Source organism: Protomyctophum parallelum (genome assembly GCF_964188405.1).
Source record: "Protomyctophum parallelum genome assembly, chromosome: 9".
In the NCBI taxonomy this organism is placed as follows: domain Eukaryota; kingdom Metazoa; phylum Chordata; class Actinopteri; order Myctophiformes; family Myctophidae; genus Protomyctophum; species Protomyctophum parallelum.
Window position 1 is genome coordinate 28765159 of NC_139706.1, and position 27536 is coordinate 28792694.

At 42.5% G+C, this 27536-nt stretch overlaps 1 protein-coding gene across 1 annotated transcript; it reads left to right on the forward strand.

The window, feature by feature from the left end:
• Window positions 1-25873, forward strand: trarg1a (trafficking regulator of GLUT4 (SLC2A4) 1a). Its single transcript, XM_083774097.1, has 3 exons — window positions 1-952; window positions 21100-21226; window positions 24604-25873. The coding sequence occupies exons 1-3, from the start codon at window positions 548-550 to the stop codon at window positions 24612-24614; spliced, it is 543 nt and encodes a 180-aa protein (XP_083630223.1). The 5' UTR covers window positions 1-547; the 3' UTR covers window positions 24615-25873.
• The last annotated feature ends 1663 nt before the right edge of the window (window positions 25874-27536 follow it).

Here is a 27536-nt window from a genome sequence, read left to right on the forward strand (position 1 = left end):
TTCACTTTCTGCGGTTGATGGAGACTTTAGACCTTAATTACGTCGTTCTTTGGAGTGTTAACGGGGGAAAGTAAAGCGACACACCGTAAACTATAGGCTATAGTGAGGATTGTACAGAGCGGTACCGGGATAGTCAGGTGAATAATTGTTCCTTGTTGTTGGCGCGTGTGGATGGAGAAGGATATCTGATCTGAGCCCTGCGGATCTGTGCTGAAGGAACCATTCTTCATCCAAGAGCAGGAACGATGAGCACATGTGGAAGACGCATTCCGATTTTGTTTACTCTCTGATTTTTGTTTTGTTTTGTTCCATTGCACTTGAGGTTTAGTCACCTTTCAGGTAATCTACATTTTAGTTATCATTAATATTATATTAATGATAAATATACCAATCATATAATAATTAGCCTCCTATTTATCAAGAGTGGCCTACATCTATTGTAGGCTAGTGTTTAAGAATAAGGGTATTTAAATTATGGGAAATTAGAGTGTTATATAATTTATAACGCGAGGGAAGAGATTTTTAACAGTTCTATTTTAGCTTGAAAATGGCCATCAACACAGACACTGAGTTTGAGAAATCCAACCTAGGAGAGAGCGGAGGCGCGCAACCTCCCGACTCCCACGAGACGGAAAAACTTCTAGCTGTGACCACCGAGCAGCCCGGAGGCAACGGATTGAAAATGTCCTCCTCGTTCACCGTCAACGTGAGCGGCGACAAGGACCAGGACGGCGACCAGAACGGCCACAGCGTGCCTCTGAGGTCAGGTTCCGCCGGCCACCTGGCCGCTGCCCCGCTGTCCCCTTCCAGAGCCAGCCTGAGCCGCTCCTCTATCGGCAACGCTGGGGTGCAGGAGACCCCAAAGCCCAAGGACTATCTGATCCTGGTCATCTTATCCTGCTTCTGCCCGGCCTGGCCCGTCAGCATCGTTGCTTTGGTCTATTCTATTATGGTAAGTGTAACATTTTGCTGTTCCCGTTTTATTTGGAAGTTAACTGCTGAGTTGACCCGTTTGATTTGGAAGTTTACTGCCGAGTTGAAAAGCAACATGCATGTTTACAAGTAGCCTATCGAATAGACCAATGAACAATAGTTCTATAGGCAACATCCGCTCCTACTGTAGGCATTGCATTTCTTTTTTCTTCCCCTAGGCCTAATTAACCTATAACAACAAGCTTTCTTTTTAGCTCTATTAAAGCTGCAATCTGAACTTATTCTATAACCATCGGCCACCGATGGTTATAGAATAAGTTCAGATGGCCCCCACAGACTCTACGACTACGTGGTTGCATCGGTGGGTGAAGCAGGGTACAATGTATGCTGATCTACAACTATAGCACATCTGCAGTGGTTGGAGCCTGTCCATCTTCCATTGAGAAATGCAGACCCTGTTGGGTATAGGCCTATAGGACAATAGGACACTGAGTGACAATGAGTGACAAGTAGCTACTGCGTCAAGCTCACATATACAGTAGGAACAACTCCGCTGGCCAAGTCCCTCTTGAAAGAGCAGTGCTAGTGTGGTCTCCCACAACGGAGACCCAGGTTCGAATCCTGGTATAGGACATGGAAGTTACAGATTGCAGCTTTAACCATGTCCAACAAAATGATGTACGCTCTCTCTCCCGGTCTAACTCATTGAGGAAAAATAGTGCAGCATAAGCACCCTGCAAACCTCTCTGGTGCCATGCCGTGCATTGGCACGACAGTCCCTGCTTCACAATGACCAATAGGCTCACTGGTGCAGAGCCCACAGGACCGCATGGACCGTGCAGAACAGACTACCACAGCAACATATAGGCGTTTGTAATTAAATAAACCAATGCCAAGTTTGAATAGAACCCAATGGGAACTGGTCCAAACCACAATAGGCAACAGGGGAAGTGGGCAGTTGAGAGAACTGCTCTGTGGTCTGGTCTGAGAACTGGTATGTTTTCTTTGGGGACAACTGGGCACTGTTTTAGGGAGAACATACAGGGCACAATGTTTGAGCGTATAGAACTGGGCATTATTGTGGATGAAGATCAGTGAGTAGACCATCTCATAACTCATTTATCACCATTATTGTTAAGCATTTTAAAATGGACAATGTGGTGCATTCAATATACAGCTTTTACATTTACAGCATAATTATGCATTCTTCCCTCCATAATGGTTCCTAAAACACGATGCTGTGGCAAGAATATATAATAGACAATAGACAGATAGACAGACAGAGAATGAGAACCAGTTCTCAGCTTTTTATCTTTACAAGAGATGTGCCAGCCGAAAGCATGGGAAAAGTCTTGGTCAACTAAGACCTGTCAATTATACAACTATCAGTGCCCATCAACACATTCTGGTCATATAATCTTATTGGACTGACAGACGGCCAATAAAACAAAGATGTGTGTGTGTGTGTGTGTGTGTGTGTGTGTGTGTGTGTGTGTGTGTGTGTGTGTGTGTGTGTGTGTGTGTGTGTGTGTGTGTGTGTGTGTGTGTGTGTGTGTGTGTGTGTGTGTGTGTGTGTGTGTGTGCATGGATTGACTGTGCTGGTAACCCCAGTAAAATCCTCAATGTTAATGTCACTCTGGGGATGAAAAATTGACCCATAGTCTCCTCAGTTATACATTAACACAGAGGGTGGTAGCCTACTGGTTCTCAGTTATATCACAGCATATACAGTATAGGAAGCCATATTATCCAACATGTATCATTCAAGAGGCTCTGACTAAAGCTATAGCTAGAGGATGGGGTTGAAGCAGGAATATCAGCCTCTTAAACGCTAACATGTCATTTTTCCGACCTCCCGTTAGTCTGACCGATTTTTATTTTATCCCACGATTTTTTCACCCATGTAATCCTGGGTGCTACACTTCCTCTGCCAACCTGGGGGGGCAGCGGACTGAGTTTCCCCGGTTGGACGTAGCACGTGGAAGGAACACGTTTTTCTGACCAGTTCCTTTCCCCTCCATCAGGCGCCCCGGCTGGCCATGGGGAGGTAGTTTTATAGACCAGGATTACTGCATGTTTTTTGTGAGGGTATACCTACTAGGGGACACGGGGAGAACATGCAAACTCCACACAGAAAGGCCCTTTCGCCAACCCTGCCTCGCGTATGGGTATACTGAAGACTCTAAGGCCCAGGGAGATTGACAGCTCAAACTAAATCAGTTAAATATTCCCATCACCATTCAAATTAATTGTCCAGTGTGGTCACACCACAGTAATAATACCTCAGCATGCTTGATCATCAGATGTCTGAGATCATTAAGTAAAACATGTCAAATGGTCATAAGTGAGAAGGGATTCGATAGGAATGGTCTGGATGCTATAGACATCCAGGAAATGTACAATTTAAGCATTTAGCACACTCTTGTCCAGCGTGACTTACAAAGTGCACGTTCAGAGGAAGAGTAAGTAAACACTAGCAAATTACATGGTGGTACTGTACATTGACATGTAAAATAGAGTGCACTGCAAAGTCTGCAAACAAAAGATAACAATTTAGTGCTATTAATGTATCTGTCTGACTGATTGTGAACAAGGGACTACCACCCTGACTTAGATTCAACATGGGGACCACTGTTGTGTTGGATGGGACTCAACAAATCCGACATTACTAAATGCATGGTCAGGGACCTCATGCAAAACCTTCACGGACCACCAGTGGTCCACGGATCACCTGTTGAAAACCCCGGTCTAAAACAAGGTTAACAAGGGGTCCAGGGCCTCTAGGGGGTCCTCAGAGTAACTGTAGAGGGTCTGGGCGCTGATGGGCTCCTCTGAGGAGAGAACAAGCCCCCAGCGCCCACAACGTCGCTGGTGGGATTTGAACCCGGGATCTTCTATAGCTGTGAGGCGGCAGCACTACCAACATACATTATTATGAACACTAGCCCTTACCCGTTGTGAGATATTTGCCCCCCCTTGTGGCCATGGGGGGTACTGCGCCCGGGTGCGTTTGTAATTGACTAATAAATAAATTAATAATCATGAATGTGTCAAATCGAAAAAAGGGCTTCGTTACGCCCTCCATATTCATATGGTCAATGCCTGTGTGAAAAGTGGGAGTGATTGGTGCAGGCAGTAAGGAGTTACGGCGGTGTTTCTGACAGACACACACACACACACACACACACACACACACACACACAGACGGACATTATTAGAATTATAGTATTATGATGATGATGTAACACTCAGATCTATATGGAAAATAGGAAACAAATTATAGAAGAACTGAGGTGTGCTATGGGCTGAGAGTGTGAAGACTTGAGTTTTCAGTGAGTCTGCAGTCGTGACTGAGGGGGGAGGTCATTCCATAGCTTGGGAGCCAGAAGGGAAAAGAGTCTAGGACGCTTGGAGTGTTGCCAGGGTGTCGTAGGGGAAGGCAAGGGCAGACGTCCTGTTAGCTGATATAAGTGAGCGGTAAGGGGTGTAGGGGTGGATCATATCCTGAAGGTAAGGGGGTGCCATGCCCTTGATTGCCTGGTGGGTCATCACCAGTGTTTTGAATTGGATATGGCATCAACTGGAAGCCAAGGAAGGGAACACAGAAGGGGGAGGTTGAAAACAAGGAATGAAGAAGGTGGCAGAGGTGCAAGACGAACAGGAATATAGAAAAGAAGAATAGCGTCTGCACTCTGCAGTGCACGCTGCTGGGAAAAGCTCCTCTGAAGTTTTATTGCTCGTCAACGTTTCGATATTATTCTTCATCAGGACATATACCGTATACCCATCATTTCCTTGCAAATGAGATTACTTTGTGATTCATTCCCCTGCTGAGGCATACCAAACCAAATCTTTATTCTGTACTATTTTCCAGGTCGCAGACTGATTCCATGATCATGGCATTATCGCTGCTCTAACACAATGGAAGGGTTGCAATTAACAATTCGTTTCACAATCAATTACTACCTCAATCATTTTTTCAATTATCTGGACTGGTTCATCTTTGCAATTAATTTGGACCATTAATGATGGCACAATGAGGTAATACAGAAGAAACTTAGTTGATGGCAAATTCTCATGGCAGGTCATTTGAACACAAACACTCTTACCAATGATGGTTTGTCTCTCTCTCTGTGTGTGTGTGTGTGTGTGTGTGTGTGTGTGTGTGTGTGTGTGTGTGTGTGTGTGTGTGTGAGTGTGTGTGTGTGTGTGTGTGTGTGTGTGTGTGTGTGTGTGTCTGTGTGTGTGTTACGACAGGGGAGAGAGCAGGGGAGAGAGAGGGGGAGAGAGAGAGAGGGAGGGAAGAAGGGAGAAACCAGAGCTGGCCACTAATGCAATAGAGAGCAAGAGAAGTCAATTTAGTGTTTTCCAGAGGTCACATTGCAGCAGTTAGCTGGGTACAAGTCACTGCGCGACATCCCCCTGCTGCAGTTAGCTGGGTACAAGTCACTGAGCGACATCCCCCTGCTGCAGTTAGCTGGGTACAAGTCACTGAGCGACATCCCCCTGCTGCAGTTAGCTGGGTACAAGTCACTGAGCGACATCCCCCTGCTGCAGTTAGCTGGGTACAAGTCACTGAGCGACATCCCCCTGCTGCAGTTAGCTGGGTACAAGTCACTGAGCGACATCCCCCTGCTGCAGTTAGCTGGGTACAAGTCACTGCGCGACATCCCCCTGCTGCAGTTAGCTGGGTACAAGTCACTGAGCGACATCCCTCTGCTGCAGTTAGCTGGGTACAAGTCACTGAGCGACATCCCTCTGCTGCAGTTAGCTGGGTACAAGTCACTGAGCGACATCCCTCTGCTGCAGTTAGCTGGGTGCAAGTCACTGAGCGACATCCCCCTGCTGCAGTTAGCTGGGTGCAAGTCACTGAGCGACATCCCCCTGCTGCAGTTAGCTGGGTACAAGTCACTGAGCGACATCCCTCTGCTGCAGTTAGCTGGGTACAAGTCACTGAGCGACATCCCCCTGCTGCAGTTAGCTGGGTACAAGTCACTGAGCGACATCCCCCTGCTGCAGTTAGCTGGGTACAAGTCACTGAGCGACATCCCTCTGCTGCAGTTAGCTGGGTACAAGTCACTGAGCGACATCCCCCTGCTGCAGTTAGCTGGGTACAAGTCACTGAGCGACATCCCCCTGCTGCAGTTAGCTGGGTACAAGTCACTGAGCGACATCCCTCTGCTGCAGTTAGCTGGGTACAAGTCACTGAGCGACATCCCTCTGCTGCAGTTAGCTGGGTACAAGTCACTGAGCGACATCCCTCTGCTGCAGTTAGCTGGGTACAAGTCACTGAGCGACATCCCTCTGCTGCAGTTAGCTGGGTACAAGTCACTGAGCGACATCCCTCTGCTGCAGTTAGCTGGGTACAAGTCACTGAGCGACATCCCTCTGCTGCAGTTAGCTGGGTACAAGTCACTGAGCGACATCCCTCTGCTGCAGTTAGCTGGGTACAAGTCACTGAGCGACATCCCTCTGCTGCAGTTAGCTGGGTACAAGTCACTGAGCGACATCCCTCTGCTGCAGGGGGGAAACACATTTAGCAATCAGATCAGAACCGTGCACAGGCTACAAGAGCAGATGGGAGTGTGAGACACAGCAAATGGCTAGGAAGTACTTCCTATTGCTGGATTAGAGCAGAACAGAATCAAATCCAATTGTGTTAGATCTGATAGAAGTGAGTGGGTGAGGGATACATCAATGGAGACTAGCATCACTTGTTTGGACTCTTGTAATGATATGGTTGTCACATGGATACTTGGAGTCACGTGGACCCTAATTGCTCCCTTGCATGGTTTTCTCCGCCATCCGGTGTGTATGTGTGTGTGTGTGTGTGTGAGAATGGGTGAATATAATGCTCAATCTATGTAAATGCTAAAGCGCTTTGGATGAAAGCACTATTTAAATGCACCGTTTACCATTTATTTACCATTTTACTGTAAGCTCACTCTGACCATGCACCAGGTGGTCAACTCCAGATTGGACCACAAAGTGTGGGTACAGAAGGGTAGTAGTGGCGACATTCTAAATCCTACACAGGCTGTGCTTGTAACCACGCCCCAATTATGTGGCCAACGTGGAAGTGCCTCTCGCCTCCAACAACTGCTGTGGACTAGACCTAAATATATTACTCTAATGACAAGACCGCGATGGAGGCCCACCATCTCAAGCTAACTTGAGTTCGCAAGTTGCCATGTCGAATGTTGCTTGGCCGACTCGAGTTGCAACCAGATAGGCAGAGAATAGTAAATAATGTTCTGCCGAGAGCGTTTGCCCCAACTGCCACTCAAAGTGGCTACTGGCCAATCACAGCGTGTCCTTGCACAACCTGTGTGGGCTTTCGAAGGACGCATAGTAGTGGTGGGTGTAGTTTGGAGCAGCAGGATTTACTTTATTCTTACACATGCTGATTTGTTGTCCTGAAACAGCAACATACATGGATGTGCATAACAATTCCTTTTGAATCTACTAGCAGAGTGTCCATGTCAGTGATGGCAAAAAATGAAATCTTTATACCTAATCCACCAAAAAACAAACTAAAATGTTGTTGAATGTGCTAAAGTCCCACTTAGCAATAGCCACTAAGGAGAGTAAAATCCAACTTTCAGACTGATAGAGGAACTAGAAAAAGTGCCCTTCTGGGCACAGGTCTCCACCAGGTTATCCACAGATCCGTGCAGTTAGAGGTAAAAACACTTTTGGGCCAGTTATAGCGCCACCTTGAGGCTGAGTTGAAATTGTTCATGTGGCATTTCGTCCTCGGCCTAGTGGGAATGTGCGTGCACAATTTCACGGAAATCACGCGATGTGTTCATGATTTGCAGCATTTTGTTTGAAACTGAGCACTCCTGTGAACTTTGGAAGCCAATCTTAACCAATCAGGATGGAGTCTGAGAAATCTGAAAGACCCGTTTCGTTGAATGGCTCTAGAGAGACTGTGTACTAATTTGCGTGATGTTTGGACAAAATCTGTAGGTGTACTGTGAAAAAACTTGTTTTGCACAAAGCGGCCTCCTGGTGGCGCTATAACAGGCCGTTCTGGAAAGTTTGGGGCAGAGGTTCATGGTTGGCATCCAGGGAGTGTGTGTGCAAAATTTGGCATCGACCGGGTTAACGGTGGCTGAGATTAGCTGGTCACGGACGGACGGACACACGGACGGACGGACGGAGTGCAAAACATACTCTCCCCATGCCTTCGGCTGGTGGAGACAATAAGGAGGCCTCAGAGCCATGACAGTTAGCACTGTTTTGTAATTGATTGAATAATGTATTAACAGTTTGCAAACAGTACAGCAAGTACAATTAATAAAAGATAACATGCTGAAAAGATAACATAAACTAGATAAAGTGCCAATCGGCACAGGTCTCCACCAGGATTCTTCCTCAGGCTAGTGGGAATATGCGTGCACAGTTTCATCGCAATGAATCGGACGCTGCATTGAGGAGTTGTGGCCATTTGCTACATTTGCTAGGCAATTGTGGTCAATCAGGATGGAATATGAGAAATCAAACAAACCTGTGTTGATCACATGACTATGGAGATCATGTGTACCGATTTGTGTGAAATTTGGTTAAAATCTGAAGGAGTAATAATAGAAAATGTGTTTTACATATGTCGGCCTCCTGGTGGCGCTATAAAGAGCAGATGTGAAAAATTCCAGACAAAGGTTTTTCCTTGGCCTCTAGGGAGTTGGCATACAAAGTTATCCACAGATCCGTGCAGTTAGAGGTAAAAACACTTTTCTGCCAGTTATAGCGCCACCTTGAGGCTGAGTTGAAATTGTTCATGTGGCATTTTGTCCTGGGCCTAGTGGGAATGTGGGTGCACAATTTCACGGAAATCACGCGATGTGTTCATGATTTGCAGCATTTTGTTTGTTTTGCACAAAGCGGCCTCCTGGTGGCGCTATAACAGGCCGTTCTGGAAATCTGAAAGACTGGTTTTGTCGAATGGCTCTAGAGAGACTGTGTACCAATTTGCGTGATGTTTGGACAAAATCTGTAGGTGTACTGTGCAAAAACTTGTTTAGCACAAAGCGGCCTCCTCAAAGCGGCCTCCTGGTGGCGCTATAACAGGCCGTTCTGGAAAGTTTGGGGCAGAGGTTCATCGTTGGCATCCAGGGAGTGTGTGTGCAAAATTTGGCATCGACCGGGTTAACGGTGGCCGAGATTAGCTGGTCACGGACACACGGACGGACGGACGGACGGACGGACGGACGGACGGACACACAAACGGACGGACGGAGTGCAAAACATCCCCTAGCCTTCGGCTGGTGGAGACAAAAAGCCTTGATTGCTTGTTTCCATTGTGGCCCTGTTATGGTCAAGGTTTGTGGCTGGCAACGAAGATGTGAAGTCAATTATGTGGAGTGGTGTAAACTGGGTTAATAGGCTTTTATTGCCCAGACTGACCTATCTCAGTAATGGGAAGGCCAAAATTTCAAGACTGTTATTGCTCACTCTGCACATTTGCCTGTGAAATATGGGCAAGCTGCAAGCAAGTCTGCAGCTGGATAGATGTTTTTTCTCGTCCCGCTGTGTGTGCGTGCGTGTGCGTGTGTGCATGCAGAATGAATAGGTACAGTAAATTACTTATCAGAAACTTCATAATCCCTAGCCTGGCTAATAAACCAGACTAATATCACTGTCGGCAGGCAATTGTTTTTTGCCAACGGCTGATTCGGTCTGGATTATTAGCCAGGCTATATAATCCCATGCAACACTGTTCAGATTGAAGAATATAGACACATCCAACATTTTCTACTAAGAAGTGTGGTAGCAATTACATTATCAAGCCACAGTGGAAAGCAGCTTCAGCAAAACTGTGATGAATCTTACTCTATAGGCTATACTGTAGACAGTGTAGAGTAATACACTCTCATTTAAAGTCTTTTAAATTTCATCAGAATGAGTATGAAGAAGCAAAGGTTTAATGAATTGGATGAATATAAACATTATCATTTAAATACTGATGATGGGAATAACAGGGACAACTGCTGCTCTGAGTCCTACAGCTCTCTGCTGTCTGTCTGCGTACGACTGCTGTTCTGAGTCCTGGAGCGCTCTGCTGTCTGTCTGGGTACGACTGCTGTTCTGAGTCCTGGAGCTCTCTGCTGTCTGTCTGGGTACGACTGCTGTTCTGAGTCCTGGAGCTCTCTGCTGTCTGTCTGGGTACGACTGCTGTTCTGAGTCCTGGAGCTCTCTGCTGTCTGTCTGGGTACGACTGCTGTTCTGAGTCCTGGAGCTCTCTGCTGTCTGTCTGGGTACGACTGCTGTTCTGAGTCCTGGAGCTCTCTGCTGTCTGTCTGGGTACGACTGCTGTTCTGAGTCCTGGAGCTCTCTGCTGTCTGTCTGGGTACGACTGCTGTTCTGAGTCCTGGAGCTCTCTGCTGTCTGTCTGGGTACGACTGCTGTTCTGAGTCCTGGAGCTCTCTGCTGTCTGTCTGGGTATGACTGCTGTTCCGAGTCCTAGAGTTCTCCGCTATTCTAAATCATTTAGACCCTATATTGACCTTGAACCTTGAAACGTACCTTAGTTACGTCACCAAGAACAGTGGTCCCTTATTGGCCAGTGGAGTACACTGACATACATACATACAGACACCGACATACATACATACCCAGCCGATCGCAGTACTTGCGCCCTCTGCTTGTGCAAGTAAAGCGTACGTAAGTATGTACTTTGTAATGCTCTTATCTGAACTGAAAAGGTTATATTGAAATTCCGTAAAGAAAGTGGGTGAATAAGTAGCTCTATATCCCATGGCAATCAATGCTATGCAGAGTTCAGTAACACTGATCTCCCAGTCTCTCCAGCTCTTTAGTAAACTGATCAAATATACACATGATCTCTATAGACATGCGATCAAGACAGATTTGTTAGAATTTTCATAATCCAGTCTGATTGGCTAAGATTGACATCTAAAGTTTGCATGAGTGGGATACCATGAGTGGGATACCAGTTTAATCCAATCATAAGAGAGAACTCATGCAGGACACAAGATAAACAAGTTAGAAACACTATCAAACGGAAGCTGATCAATTATCTTTGATGGGTATATTAAAGAAATGGAGAGATGTGGAGACCACTGTTACTGAACAAACACTATAGGGATGATCAGAAATTCAGAATAATAGAAATGTTGTTCTTTAACAAAAACCACTTACACTCCCTTTAAAATGTTTATCCAGCCACTTGTAATTTAATTACTTTTTATTACTCAAATTGAATTCAAATTTCCTGTTAATCAATCACCTTAGAGCATATTAATATGTCAAATAATATGTCTCAGATATCATGGCTTTATTAGGATTCTCTCGCACACACACACACACACACACACACACACACACACACACACACACACACACACACACACACACACACACACACACACACACACACACACACACACACACACACACACACACACACACACACACACACACACACACACACACACACACACACACACACACACACACACACACACACACACACACACACACACACACACACACACACACACACACACACGTGTTCTCAGTTCAGTGGGGCGACTGTGGCTCAAGAGGTAGAGCAGGTCGTCCAATGATCCATGGGTCGGCGGTTCGAATCCCGGCTCCTCCTGTCTACATGTCGAAGTGTCCTTGGGCAAGACACTGAACCCCAAATTGCTCCCGATGTGCTGGTTGGTACCTTGCATGGCTTCCGCCGCGATCGGTGTATGAATGGGTGAATGTAATGCACAATCTATGTAAAGCGCCTTGGATAAAGGCGCTATATAAATGCACCATTTACCATTTAACTATACTGCTGCAGTGCGAGGGTATGGTAAAATGAGTGCCCTGGCAAAGCTCATATTGATCTGGAATCACATCACAGAGAAAAGCCACATCAGCACCCTAAATCAATGGGAGGCCCTTTCAACAACACTTCCCTGTTAAACCACATCTCCTTAGAAAAATACCCTCATGCTGTCATTTATATTAATTCCCCATGCATGCACCAAAGATAAGATGTACTTTTATTAATGTATTGCTATAAATCACAGCAGTTGAAAAGGAAGATCTCACCTCTGAATAGCTTGGGGGATGTGTTATTGATAATGTGGTGTGTGTGTGTGTGTGTGTGTGTGTGTGTGTGTGTGTGTGCGTGCGTGAGCATGCATATGCGTATGTGTGCGTGCATGCGTAGGTGCGCACACGCATGTATGAGTGGGATGGACGTACTGTACACTTGGATTGATTAATGACATTATTGATTTTCAGGGAAAGCTATGCCTGGTGATATTTTCTTCTGAATGGGAAGATGTAGCCGGTTACCATGAAAGTGTCTTGTATACTCTTTACAATAGTACTGTCCATTCTTACCTGTCAACACACGCACGCACACACGCAGGCACGCATTCATGCACGCAAGCACACACACCATTTATTTTGTCACAACTCACAAGGGAGTTACCACTTTAGTTGTAGAGAGAGTGGTTAAGAGAACTGAGAGCTCTCCTTCACAGCTTTATGTCAGAAATAATGGACACCTGTTGGGCAGCTTGTTGTTGAGACAGACAGTGAAAGGCAGACTATTTACCACACACTATAGTGTCTTTTACAGCCCATACAATCTTCCATAAGTAAATTAGCGCTGCAACTATTAATTATAATTATAATTATCTTTTTCGAATAATCGAAAAGCCCATATAGACTTACAATTATACAACATAAAATAGAAATAGAATACACCATTGGGCCTGTAACAGGAGACCAGACATGGACCAGACTACTTGATTGTCTTCTCTAGAAACAAACTGTGCCGTCTTAAATACTTCATGATTAAATAACCACTCCAACTTCTGACCATCATCTTCCCAGAATCGCTCAGGGTTTTGTTGTTGCATTTCATCATGGAACAATCAAATCATCATAAAGTGTACGAATAAACATAAAATTAAATTAATTTTCATGTATAGTGTGCACTGTGCAGTACAATGGAGTTTAATGGCATTTCTGTACATTCATAATAGAGGCTCTATTCCGCTTCAGTATTTGTTCTATGAGCTAGAATGTATTTGTTATAGACAGCACAGTGTCAGCATATGGAAGCTACCGGCTTCTCCTTGACATCCTAGTCTCTGAAATGTCATATTGAACAGCTGCTTGAAAACAGCCCACACATTTCCTCCAACAAAATGTCATTTGTTTTTCTTCTAATTAAATGTGTGTTCAGAGTACAGTATCATCACTGTCATCATCACAACTGTACTCTCTGAAAACCTTGGAAGCATCATTCACCACGATGGGGGAGACTAGTAAGGACATTCAAAACCGGATCAACAAAGCATACACAACCATCATAAGACTTAAGCAAATCTGGAAATCAAAACAATACAGCACAAAGACAAAACTCCGGATTTACCAAAGCTGCGTACTCTCAATACTATTATACGGTGCAGAATGCTGGAAAACAACAGAAAATGACATCCATAAACTATCCACCTTCCACACATCATGCCTGCGAAAGATCCTGCACATATTCTGGCCCAAGACCATCTCAAACAATAACCTCCTCAACATCACCCAACAAGACAACATGCACAGCATAATCAATAAACGCAGGTGGACCTGGATTGGCCATGTGCTCAGAATGGACATCAACGCAATACCAAGAGTCGCATTACACTGGACCCCAGAAGTAGGGGCGGCGGTGGCTCAGGGGTAGAGTGCCTGGATGGTAACCGTAAGGTTGCCAGTTCAAACCCGGGCTCCCCCAGAGTTACTGTCGAAGTGTCCTTGAGCAAGACACTGAACCCCTAATTGCTCCCGATGTGCTAGTTGGTGCCTTGCATGGTTTCCGCTGCCATCGGTGTATGAATGGGTGAATGTAATGCACAATCTCTGTAAAGCGCCTTGGATAAAGGCGCTATATAAATGCACCATTTACCATTTACCAAGTAAAGAGAAAGAAAGGCAGGCCCAAAATGACATGGTGTAGGACGATCGAGAAGGAGCGTCAGCAAGAACATCAGAGCTGGGGGTCCATAGAGAAGATGGCCAAAGACAGATACGATAAGTGGAGGAACTTTGTTGCTGCCCTATGCGCCAGCCGGCGTAATGGGGATAAGTAAGTAAGTAACAAGCTCAGAATTGAAATTATTTGATGATTTATTAATTACCAGTAAGACGCCTGAGGGCGACAAGCGACGGTCGTTTATCGTGCACGCATTTGGCATGGGGGGTCAGATCAACATATGGAATGAATTCTGTACTGGCCATATAAGGAGCATGTCTTAAGTGTACAGGGTTTGATGAGGTCAGATCAACATATGGAATGTCAGAAAAGGTCAGCTCCACACAAATCATGGCCTGCAGAGTGTGTGTGTGCGTGCGTGTGTGCAACGCTTGTGTTGAATATATGACTGTTGATTTCACCAAGCCTACTCCAGTCTATCTGTGTGTGTGTTTGTGAGTGTTTTCCTTGGCAGCCTAAACAGTACATTTCACTCCCACGAGGCACAAAGCACACAGAAAACCAACAGCACAGTTGAGTTGACTTGAGTTTATTAGGATGCCCATCAGCTGATCTGTCTGGGGTCCAACAAGAAAGCTGTTCTGAAGCTAACTTTTAAAAGTTTATATTTGAACAGATTGGATGTGATTCCCAGAGTTCTCAACCTCCTGTTCCAGTTATTATTATTTTATTTTAAGGGGCCAAGCCCAAAAGGGCCTATATGGTCCCTTATTTTATTTGTATGTTTTGTTTTTCTTCTCCTTGTTCTTCAGTCACTTATTGCAGTTCTGGCTTAACCATGCAGTCATTTCTTATATCGTAGAGGACCGTCCGCAATACACATATGCGTCTCCTCATGGTGAACAACTTTCGTGTTCTGACTTTTGACCTAAATTCCATTAATTTTGCTCCTATGCCACCAAAATGTGGAATTCCCTACCAACAGTCATTAAGACATGAGAATCCCTTGACTCCTTCAAAACCGCTCTCAATGGACGGCTGCAATTCAAAACTGGCCCCCGTAAAATCTGAATCCCACCCACCCCCTTTTACCCCTCACCCTATGTTTTTTCCATTTTTGCCTGATTTCCTGTTTTGGGCTATATAGAAGTGTATATTTGTACATCTCTAAATGTTTTGATGAATTGAAAACGGTGTGCCCTATTGTAAACAAGTGTAATGCTTTTATGGTGTCTTATGGTGTTTTTGTATTGAGTTGTACTTGAAATGTACTGTAATTCTGCAAACTGTTAATAAATACTTCAATCAAACCTTTGACCTTTAGATCACAAAAGCCAAAACATATTTTGAAATGCTAACTTTAAACAGCATAGCTCATGAACTGTTTGACCGTCAGCAATAAAACTTCGATACACATATGCGTCTCCTCAAGGGGAACAACTTTCGTGAATCAGTGGGGTGGGAGCAGCTATCTTTGGGAGAGCTTTTATCATGTTGTCTGTATGGATGTATTGTTGTATTGTTTGTGAACTGTATTGTATGTATTGTTTATGTTTGAGGACCAGCTCTAAAATGAGATGATGCATCTGACAGGGATTATCCTTTCAATAAAGGTGTATATAATAATTCTGACTATTATTTTCATGTTTTTAATTAAGAAACCCATTTTTGTTTTGTTTGTGTGGGAGAAACAGGTTTTCCCAAGTGCATTGTAGGGTCCTACCACACTGGAGACAGCCTGGAGACAGAGAGGCTCATGGGAGTGAGAGGGTGGGGTCGAGGGATGATTCTTTATCACTGCAGTGCTAGGAGTGTAATCCTATCCTATAGGCTACTGAGGCAACAACTGCATTGCAAGAGAAAAGACAAGTAGGCAAACATGCTCACACACACACACACATACAATGTCAGGTTATATGTTCTGAATAAAAATGTTACAGACATGCACATAATACTGCATATTGTGCATAAGCTATGGAAATACAAATTCAACCTATCATTTTATTTGATCATCTTTGCATTTTCCTGGAAAAAGTCAGATTGTATTCCTCTTCTTGTGCTCATAAACCTATTAATTTGAATACTAATGAGGAAGCATATACAATAAGAACATGAAATTGCTGTTGTGATAAATTAAGCTATGAAACACTGCTGGGCCCCATGCATTTATTTCACTGCTACTGTTTTAGCCTGGGTGGTTAGTGCTTTACAATTGTACTTTTACTGTTAGATTTATGTATACATTAAATTATGTATGTATTAAATTAAATTTAAGTATAAATCAGGCTTATGCCTGAAACAACAGTTTTGAAAAGAAACGATTTAACTCAGTTGACTGGCCTGATGATATGATGATGAAGATGATTCTTATACATAATTGTTTTTCTGAAGTGTCACTTTTCTAAACCATTGCATCAGTGGAAAAACAAATACAATGGAGATCACGGTCATCAAATATTTGTCCAAAACTCTACCCTAATCCATGCTTGAGGAATGTGAGGAGTGTAGTGGGGGATTATTCAAAATTAGATTTTGCACAATCAGAGTAGATCAGGTGCGTCAAAGAAGACCATGGACAGGTTATCATGGGACAAAGGCTTCTTCACTTGTAATTAAAAATTTGATTTTATTAATTTTGATTCATTATAAGTGAAGAGAGTGCGGGAGTCTAAAAGTAAAAGCACTTTATAATATAATGTGTCCTAAAATTGTAAATTACACAACACACATTAGAGCACTGTTCATCTATTTATGCTCAAAGTAAATGATTGCTAGGGACTTTATCAAAGTACCATGTAGCCTACTGGGTTTAAATACAGTACTTTATCACAGTACCATGTACTGGGTTTAAATACAGTACTTTATCACAGTACCATGTACTGGGTTTAAATACAGTACTTTATCACAGTACCATGTAGTATTAAGTATAAGTATTAAGCTGCAATCATAACTTTCATGTCTTACCTGGGATTAGAACCCTTAGCATACAGATTGGTTGAAATAATGTTAACCATTATAGATTAAAGCTTTAAAACCAAAACCATCCAGACAGTTTGATGTTATGAAACAATGCATTTTAACTAGATATCTGTTGCATCATGCCATTGATCTGTTTTCTAGTCTGCTGCAGCTGTGTGCTCCTCTGGGGACCACTGAGGAGTTTAAGGAGAAACCAAAGCTAATGGGAAAGGATTGCCATTCGTGTGTGATTTAACTTTCAGGGAATCTCAGTCAGGAAAGCATGCAGCAACTCACTAGATGTATAGGGTTCACCACCATCCGTCATGCGGCATATGCCCCCCACACGCATGCACATAGTATACAGTACATATCATCCTGACTCCTTCTCGGACGGAGACATAAAGCAATATGTATACAGCATTAGGTTGACATACAACCCTTTCACATCGCTGCATTCATCTCCACAATCCAATAGGCTTTTTACATGTCACATCTGTCTATCAATGTCAACGCGGCATAGAATGAATGAATGTCAAAGTTCATGTTGAGATGGTTACCCGAAGAGCAACATATACTGTATGTGCTGTACATAAAACATGGTGATATGCATTTGTGCATAAAGGACGTGACTATAGTCAGCTACTAGGTAACATTCATATTCCATGGTTGATGAAGATGTAGTTTATATTAATAATAAGTTTATATATAAGTTTATATTTAAAGAACATATCCAAAATATGAATGAGACTACCTAGTACTTAAGAGGTTAATACAACATTTTGTTGTCATTAGTATTATTGTTATTAATATTATTTATATGTAATAATAATTATTATTATATTTTAACTGTTTGAACGTGTAAAAATAAGAAAAAGGCCCCACACTCGTAGCCATGATGCTGTATATTTATTGACAAGAATCCAACGTTTCGACCTAGGAGGTCTTGAGGGAATAACCAGCCAGAGGACAAACGCACACTTATACAGCATGGGCACACTTGAGCCGACAGCCACGGACAGAAGAAGCTGTGTTTTACGTCATTTCCGACTTTTTAGACAGCTGGTGGATGGAAAAGAAGCTCCACCCCCGCGGCTGACTGCCGCGGAGGAGAGCGTTTCCGGGAATCTGTCCGTCGCGCAGACCTCTACGCTCTCAACAGTTGGATCTGCGATGCAATGTGAGCTTGTATATCAGCTGTTCTCTGCGTGCAGTACTGTTGCGCTTTGAAGTATAAATGTCTCCTAGGGTGCATCTCACTAGCCAACACACGGGAGATTGAATGGACTGAAACCAGCGCTCCCCAAAACAGGTTTGGAGATCTGTTGGGAATTGATGACATGAAACAGTCACCCGTGACCCCGGAAAACAAATAATTGGTCTATAGGGGAGCAACAAGTGATTGGGAAGCCATTTTGAGGCAGGTAACCATGCATAATGCCAAATATAACCAGAATACGTGAACATTCAATGCACAAGATGTGTTTACTGTTTAGCTATGTGCAATAATAAATACATTTTAAGTCATTGGTTAAATATTTGTAATATAATTTTTATATTAATTTAAGAGATTTAAATACATTTTATAAATATTAGAAAACATCTAGATCTGGGGAGACAGAATATAATTATTAGTTTTACAGAGAAAACACTCAAAACACTATGAAAGGTAAATAAATTAAATGAAACAGGACAGTTCTTTGGTCAAACTCCTGAAAGAGAGAAGGCCGAATTGGTAGGGCACCTGAGGGTCTGTTATAGACCATACTAATTACAATTCAAGTGGCAAGAAGAAACATTTCAATATCGTAAATATCATAAATAGAACCCATATTTTGTACAGAGTCAACAAGAATTACAGTTGCAGTAAACACTGGAGGACACAGGTAGAGGGGAATGGGTTTGGAAGAAAAAAAGGTTTTGCAAACTTTAAGCTCTACCAGCGTTAAGGCTGTTAGGGGCAAGGGTGTTGAGGGTTGATAGGATATCCAGTAGGATTCTCTCTTCAGAAGTGCTTTGTCATGATCAACTGTTTGAACATGGCCATGGTATATAAGGGGGATAATGAACTCTGAGCAGTGTGGTTATACAGTGTGTGTGTGTGTGTGTGTGTATGATACTACTTACAGTAAAATTGTAAACTATATGGAATACACACACACACACACACACACACACACACACACACAGTTGATTGCTTAGTTTTTTTGTTGCTGTGTATATAAAATGCATATTGCAGTAGAAATTATGTAATATTGTATTTATTTATCTTTTCATGGAACTACAAGTGAATGATTTGTTTGATTTCCCTTTTAAAGCTGCTTCAGTCGATTAATGGAACCTACCTGATAAATATTTCAAAGACAAACACTCAGTGAGCGCGCCACCAGAGAGCCTGTTTCATGGAGGGAACATTCTCGGCTGATTTATGGGTGAATTAACAATCTTTGTTCTTGGGATGAAATGGTACAAGCTTACTAAAATAAAGTTTTTTTAAGATGAAAACCAGGTGACCCAATTCCCAATATTACACACACTGACACACAAGGCATATATATGCACAAGAAACATTCATAGTCCACACTGGGGTGAAACAGCGCTGCTTGCTTTCCCCGTTCTCCTATGTATTGACTGGAACATGAACAACACACGATAAAAAGACAAACGTACGAATCCTATAAACATCAGGGACCAGACAAATCAAGAAGTCAAGAATAGGGAAAGCGAGAACAACATTCAACATATTAAATAAGACTGGAAAACCAAAAACATCTCACTCAATACCAAGCTCAACCTCTTCAACTCCACCGTCAAATCTGTACTGCTGTATGGATCAGAAACCTAGGACCACCAACATGTCATCAACCAGTAACCACTGCCTAAGACGCTTCCTCAGGACCTGGCCAAACCGTATCAATAACAGCAACCTGTGGAACGCACCAATCAAGAACCAGTAAAGGTACAGCTGATAAAGAGAAAGTTGAACTGGATTGGTCACACATAACCAAACAGGCACCAACATGGAGGCAAATGGAACAGGGAGACCAAAACACCTGGAGAAGGCACAGAGCTAGATGTCAAACAGAAGGGACTGACTGTATCTACAGTGCTTTATGTTCTGTATTTTAACTGCTGCAATGTCTTTGGTGACTGAATTCCCCTTGCGGGATCAATAAATCAGATCTTATCTTATGTCATAGCTCCACAGAACATTAATTAATTTCACTGATATTTTTTCATTTTTTGGATACAATATCAGGTACATACACCATCCCTGAGCTAATGAAGGTCATGAATAGGAACAGAGACGTTACTGTAGGCTATATCTCAAAGAACCACGTATATAGCATGTTGCCAGTGCTCGAAACTTCAAAATAAAATAAAAGGAAATCATATTAGACTCTATTTTAGAAAGAAAGTGAGGGAGAGAGAGATAACCAACACTCTTTAACAGTACTGTACATGACAGGCAACAGCAGTTAGAATAACAAGATGCCCTTGTTGTCTGTGCAGTAAAGTCTTTGATCGGGTCAGTAAATCCAATTTTCCCAAAGTCACTCAGTCTCAAACATTGAGGTGATTTAAGATGGATACATAATCCACTTTTAGGTGATCACCTTATCACCTTTTAGGTGATGTCGGTTAGTAAAAACAGACAGATGTGTTGGGATGAGTGGTGAGTCGCTTATCACCGCAGCTTTGGTATGCGTGGGCCTGAAGACTCCAACCAGTGAACCTCTGTCTGTCCGTCTGTCTGAGTGAGAGCCAACTGTGAGATAGGACACCCAATTTTTTAACCCTACTTTTTAACAAATATATATATATCCTGGCTAATAGTGCATCCATAAACTGTCATTATGGTAAACCAATGTTGTAAAGGACATTGTTATTTTCATAATATCATATTTGTTATGCCAAGAAATTCCAATTATAAAAGCCTCTCCTTCTGGACTACAGCATCCTGAGTTAATGATGCCACATAGTATTGCAATATCAGTCACTTCGCTGGCTTTTGTTGGACAATTTATACTCTGTGGTACGATGCTGTATCTCACTGAACATACAGTAGGCTACATATAACAGAGCTCAACAAAGTATAATTCAGGATTTAGATCAAAATTGGTTTGCAAATTGCACTTAGTTCCTCTGGGCATGAAATGAATGTAGGTGAAAGAAACAGCCTAATGTATAAAACATAACTAACCTAGTTTATTTGCGTGTGTCTGTGTGTGTGCTCTCTCCAGTCCAGAAACAGTCTGCAGTCGGGGGATGTGGATGGAGCCAGGAGGCTGGGTCGACTGGCTCGTCTGCTCAGTGTCGTTTCCATCATCCTAGGCATCGTCGCCATCGTTGTCTTCGTCTCTGTCTCAGGTATACAAAATACACATTAAAGCACGTAAAACATTATTTTATTCACCAGTTAATCTCAGTTATTGCAAAAATAAAATACGAGCTCAAAAATCTTTTGAAAATAACAACTCTCCAAGCTCACAATCCGTTGAGGCGCAGCGCATTGTGAGCTTGTAGATCTGTTATTTTGACAAATTTGGACGCAGGGGGTAAAGTCGTTAAAGTTCACAGAAATTATTAAATGTTATCCGTGGTCATCATATGGGCATATCCAACAATGGATGCAAAGAAATTGCATTTTTGAGTGTTTTTATATAAAAAGTTCATAAAAATGTAAATGTAATTACTTCCTTAAAACGAAAACGTGCTGCGTGATGACGTGTAGAGCTACACATCAATAAAAGCCAATAAAATGAAGCTCACCCATTTGATTCCCATCGCTGCACGTCCTCCAAACACAGCTGCTACTGATTACAGAAATCCTCTGTTTTTAATCCAATTCAAGATGACATCCAGACAGTGAATTACTCGTTTTCAACTTAATCATCACGCTAAAATATGTCCCCTATAGGCCTAGGGGCACGGTGGCACAGTCTGTAGTGCTGTCGCCTCACAGCTAGGTGTCATCAGTGCCCTAGCCCTACAAGCAGAACCCAATGCTACTGAAGTTTCTGAAATTTTTTAGACCCAGAGCATGGGGTCCTATTCCACCTCCACCCTGCCACCGGGTACGCACACATAAATAAAGTAAATACCTTCGGATATGTCCTTCTGCGCTCTTTGACGGCTAATTTTCGTTTGAGGGCTTCTGAATCTGTGAACTATAAGTACCTATAAATACCGCTGCGAATATCTCCTGTGGCGCGGAAGCCGTTAAGTATTTTTAAGTCTTTGTTTGACCGATTTGGTCGCTTTGATTCTTCTTTTCCTTCCTTGTTTATTGACACCTCATTGTACCGCCTATCTGGCTAGCTAGTGGCGCTATAGCTATGACAGAGCAGATCAGAGGCAGGAACGTAGCCGGCACAAGCCAACCACACATCGGGAGGCGGTACAATAAACGGTAAATAAACAAGAAGAATCAAAGCGACCAAACAAAAATACTTAACGGCTTCCGCGACACAAGAGAATTTGCAGCGGTATGTATAGGTACTTATAGTTCACAAATTCAGAATAACTCAAACAAAAAGAAGCCTTCAAACGGCGCAGACACGACATTAACGACGATATTTATGTCCGCGTTCTATCATTTCAATACGAAAATATAGATACGCACAGTGACCCTACGCAAAGTGACATCCAAATTTCAGAAAAGCTTTACGGAGGGTTCCGAGAGGGGCTATCAGTGCCCATACCCGAGGCGGGGTTGGCATGTTGGAGTTTACATGCAGTAATCCTGGTCTCTAAACTACCTCCGCCTGGCCAGCCGGGGTGCCTGATGGAGGGGAAAGGAACTGGTCGGAATAACGTGTTCCTTCCACGCGCTATGTAAGAGTTGCCGAGCGGTCAAGAATCCAAGAATAGACGCAGTCCAAGACTGTACATCTTTTGTTGTATTTATATTTACCTCCAAAACTGATGAACGGATTGTCACAGCCCGGGTCTGAGGCAAAACAAAATACTGCACGAATGATACTGGCCACAATACACTTTCAAAAACCAAAAGTAAGAAATAAACACTTGATAACTAACAAAGACAAAAACAACAAACCAAGAACTAAAGACACTGAAAACAAGCTATGCCTTCCCTGAAGACCCTGGCAGCTCTCCCTTGGTGTTGTCCCTTTGCTGTCTCAAGCCAACTGAGCAATCTCTCCTCAACATTTCCAGCCTCCCTTATATACCAGGTGAGACCCACCCACAATGATTAGTAATTGGACCATCTACTCAAACAAGGTAAAACACAACCCATGAGATAGACTAACTATACAATTACACATTTCCTTAACAGACTCCGAATGTATTTCAAGGCATCAAATAAATCACAAAACAATTACAATAGAATTAGGCAACACAGATAAGGGTATATGATGCTACACATAGCCACACCTCCAAGGAGCTTGATGACCGTCAATTAATGGAAGCAGCTGTGCAGTGTGTGTTTGTCATGATCAGTTTTATATTGTGGTGTCTAGTTCTTCTAGTGCAGGGGTCCTCAACTAGAAATGATGAAGGTCCACAAATAATTATTTTAATAAGACCGAGGTCCGGTCCCATGCGCGGCGTCCATCGGAGAGCGGGGCTCTATGCCCGTTTAGTATGGTCAAGCCAAGCTTATACAAATCAGATCCCCTTCCACCCAACCAATAATGGGGTGCAGAGTGCAGGCCCGGAGTGGAACTCCAAATCAGGCCGGGAGTTATACGCCCTGGCAGGCCACACTGCGCGCGCGCCAGAATTTTGGGGGCCCTTGGGGGACATTTTGGGGGCCTTTGCAGCAATTTCACATGAGAAATGTACCATCTGATGTTATTTATATTATTAACTTAAAAAAACAAAAAAAACAAACAAACAAACATTTTTTTGTTTTTTTTTGGGTGGTCCGCAAAGAGGTGGTCCGCGGTCCGCGACCCGCCAGTTGGGTACCCCTGTTCTAGTGTCTATAGGGCACGGGTTGCCCCGTGACACGCTACGTCTGGCCGGGGAAACTCCCCCTCTCAGGTGAAAAGAAGCAGCTTGGACTCCTCATGCATAGAAGGAAGCATGAGGTCAGTCCGTTGCTCCCCCAGGTTGGCAGAGGAAGTGTAGCGCCCAGGATTACATTAGATAATTAACACTAAAAATGGGTTGCAAAATCGTGGGATAAAAATTACCGGTATATTTAAAAAAAATCCCCTGGCTTTTCTGCCGTCTCTCTGTCACTTTGTAAACAAACCACTCTGCATACGCGTGGACCTACTTCCCATAGCCTGGAGGGATGCAATGCTCTGATTGGTTCAGAAACTTAGATCCTGCCGTCTGAGGCTGAAACTTCAAAATATAATGCCCAAATGCCATTTCACTACACCTTTAAGTCGAGATGTATTTAATTGGCCTATGAGATGTGTATGTATTTCAATTATTTTAATAATGGTCTCTGTATGGTAGTCTTCATATTAGAGGTACTCCGATCAGGTTTTTTGAGACCGATCCCGATCACCGATTGTTTTTCTCACGATTGGCCGATACCGATCTTGTATGTAAAGGGAAATTTTGAATATTTCCAAAATGATATGTCAAAACCCATGCCAAAACTGTTCCTGTGTGTGTGGGGAGGAAGGGGAGAATGTTTAGGCCTGTCACAAAGATGCAGTCAGTCAGTCAAAACACTGCATAGAATTGTTAGTTTAACATTCTCTCTCTCTCTCTCTCTCTCTCTCTCTCTCTCTCTCTCTCTCTACCACTATCTCTCTTCACAGTGACCCAGTGACCATAGACTGGAGAATAAAGGGCAGTGCAAGCCAAACCATGGATGCATAAGAAAACCTTAATAAAAAAGTACATTGTGTCCATTAACATACAATAGAATATACAAAAAAATTATAATAATCCAAAACTATACCACATTGTAACTACACAAAGACACCACCTAAGCAAAAAATATATAGCAGACAAAAATATGTACTATAGCAACTTAATGAATTAATCACTCAATCAATCAAACACACACACACACACACACACACACACACACACACACACACACACACACACACACACATGCACGTACACACAAAATATCCAGAGGTGCATGCATTAGAATCCAGTAACATTTGCTTGACAATGACAAAAAAAACAACAACAACCTGATATTAAACTTAAAGGGAAGAGGAGCTGTGTTTGGTAAGACAAACATCTCTTTGACTGGAATGATGGACTTCTGAATATGAAGAGGTAAACATTGTATATGAAGACAAAATTAAGATAAGAAGAAAACAAAGGAAGAAAGTAATTCTGTCTGGGTAACTTTCAAAATGGGCTCTGGGTTTAGACTACAAACTTTGGACAAGTTGCATTATAATCCTCTTATACCGTATATCCTTTGTTGACCTTCTTGCATTTAAAGCATATTATAGAAATACAGATATTTGCAGTATAAATGAAGACAGATGCACATTTTATAAAAGGTTTGTATGTTGAGTGGTACCGGATTGATAGAATCACAATGGCTGCTTTGTCAGCACTTGGATTATTAGGGCTTTGTGAAAGGGACTGGGAATACATGTTGGATGTTTTGGGGGTTTGTGCTTATTTTGTATAATTTTTGGACAAAAAAAAGAAAAAAGGAGACCAACTGCATGCTGAAAGTAGATAACCAATGTTTTTATTTGCGAATGAGGACCCTCTTGATTGGTCTGTGTTTTCTTGTTTGTCATATAGGGGCACATGGTGAAACAATGAAAGCAAAAGTATTTGGGGTTGTCCAGCAATCTTAAACACTGACCAGTGTCCCTTTATTGTCCCAAATCTCTGGACTCTGGAGCCTTGCCTTGTACTGGGAGGGGTCTGATGTAATGAGGCGCATGCCCTCCCTCCCTTCCATATCCTCCCATTCCTGGCTACAGCCCAAATCCAACTTCCTGGCCAGTGTCAGGTTTCATTTATACGTTGTCACATGACCCATTTCAATAAGTGTCACCGGACACTTATTGGGGCGATCTGCCCCTTTCCATTCTTGTCCATCTTACATCTTCAAGCTCTATCTTACAATACATCCTACCCACTGATCCTACCCACTGATAATAATAATTGGACTGTTATATGTCAATTGTTTCACTGAATGCCTTTTATAGTACAAGGTCCTTACCCCTGACCTACAAATTGTATCCTCCACTATATATTGGTATTACTGTATTTATTGTATTTATATCAGAAAATAATATATGCAATATCTAGGCATGCTGTGGGCCAAACAGAACTTATCATTATTAATTTTATTCATCACTGTAATAATCACTGTAACAATTAACATTGCCTTTAGAGTTTGACTGAGTGATTGGCAGCAATTAGAGCATCTCTGTAAGCACGATGGATTGTCTGTAATAATGTCTCATACTTTTCTATGAAGTCACCTTTGGCAACACAGGACTGTTATATTGGTAAACTACAGCTTTATTCTGCAATTACACAGGACAGGAACTTGTAAGACCATTGTAGCACAACTTTTTATTAAGTGTACATGCTGTTTTTGTTTTCCTTTTTTACTTTTATAAGAATCCGGAATAATTCTGACAAGTTTTCTAAAAGTGAAAACTTTGACCATTCAGCAGCGTTTTATTTCACTAGTGTGGGTTTCTAAAGGGCACATTTTTGTTTTTTGTGGAACAGAGAGAAAAAGATTATTCACACATGGTTACAGATGACATTCATCAGACTTGGTTTGAACATAATTTTGTTAAGAATTATGACAATTCCAAACAACATTGTTTTTGAGACTACCTTTGGCAAGTAAAAAAAAAAAGATATGTTTCAAGTTAAAGGGCAATCAATAGCAATATAGTACACTATAGGACAGTAACAAAATAGTATTTAATCTATTCCATTCCAAGTCTGATTCCCTCAATCCGAGCTTGCTAAAAGCATCCAAAGAGTTTCATTATTACACTCCTTACTACTAAAATAATAATTAATGATGAATGAAATGGCAAAATCTGCATATAGCCTATATTAGAAAAACAAAGTTAATAGTGCTCATGGAACTAAGCTGATTTACAAACTGCAGGGTAGCCTACTTAAGTCAAGTGTTAATCTAAATCTACAACACTGAACCCTTCTGTTCCAGGGTACATTGCCTTGTCTAAGCATTGTTGTCAGTAAAACTTGAAACATAACATCTAAATGTTATTGTCTAATTTCCTCTTCTGAAAAATGTATGTGTCAGTTTTCCCTCTCTGTGTTGAGTATATTTTTGCATGCCTGAAATAAAGGTTAACATGCATGGTCCATACATTGTTGTTTGGCTTTTGATGTCTGCAGTCAAGTTGATAGCATAGCAAGCATGGGACTAAAGTGAGCTTTTCAGCTGGAATATCACCATCTGGTGTTACCAACTTGTACAAAAACCATGGTTCACAAAGCCTTTACCTGTGGCACTTTACAGCCGTGAGCAGGACAAGAGGGGAACCATTAGGGCTGAAGTTAGCAAGCAAACTCCCTGTATAAATTCATTCTACATTTTTCATGGTCTTGGCAGCATGCATATGACTAATTGATGGCCTATGAAAAGGCACAAGCTCTCCTAGCAGATTTTGCACTTTAGTCAGGGCCCTCCATGCCTGATTACAAATTAATGGTTTGACGCCCAGCTTGGCCACCCACAACAGATCCTTAATGCACACACAGGGAGGTAATA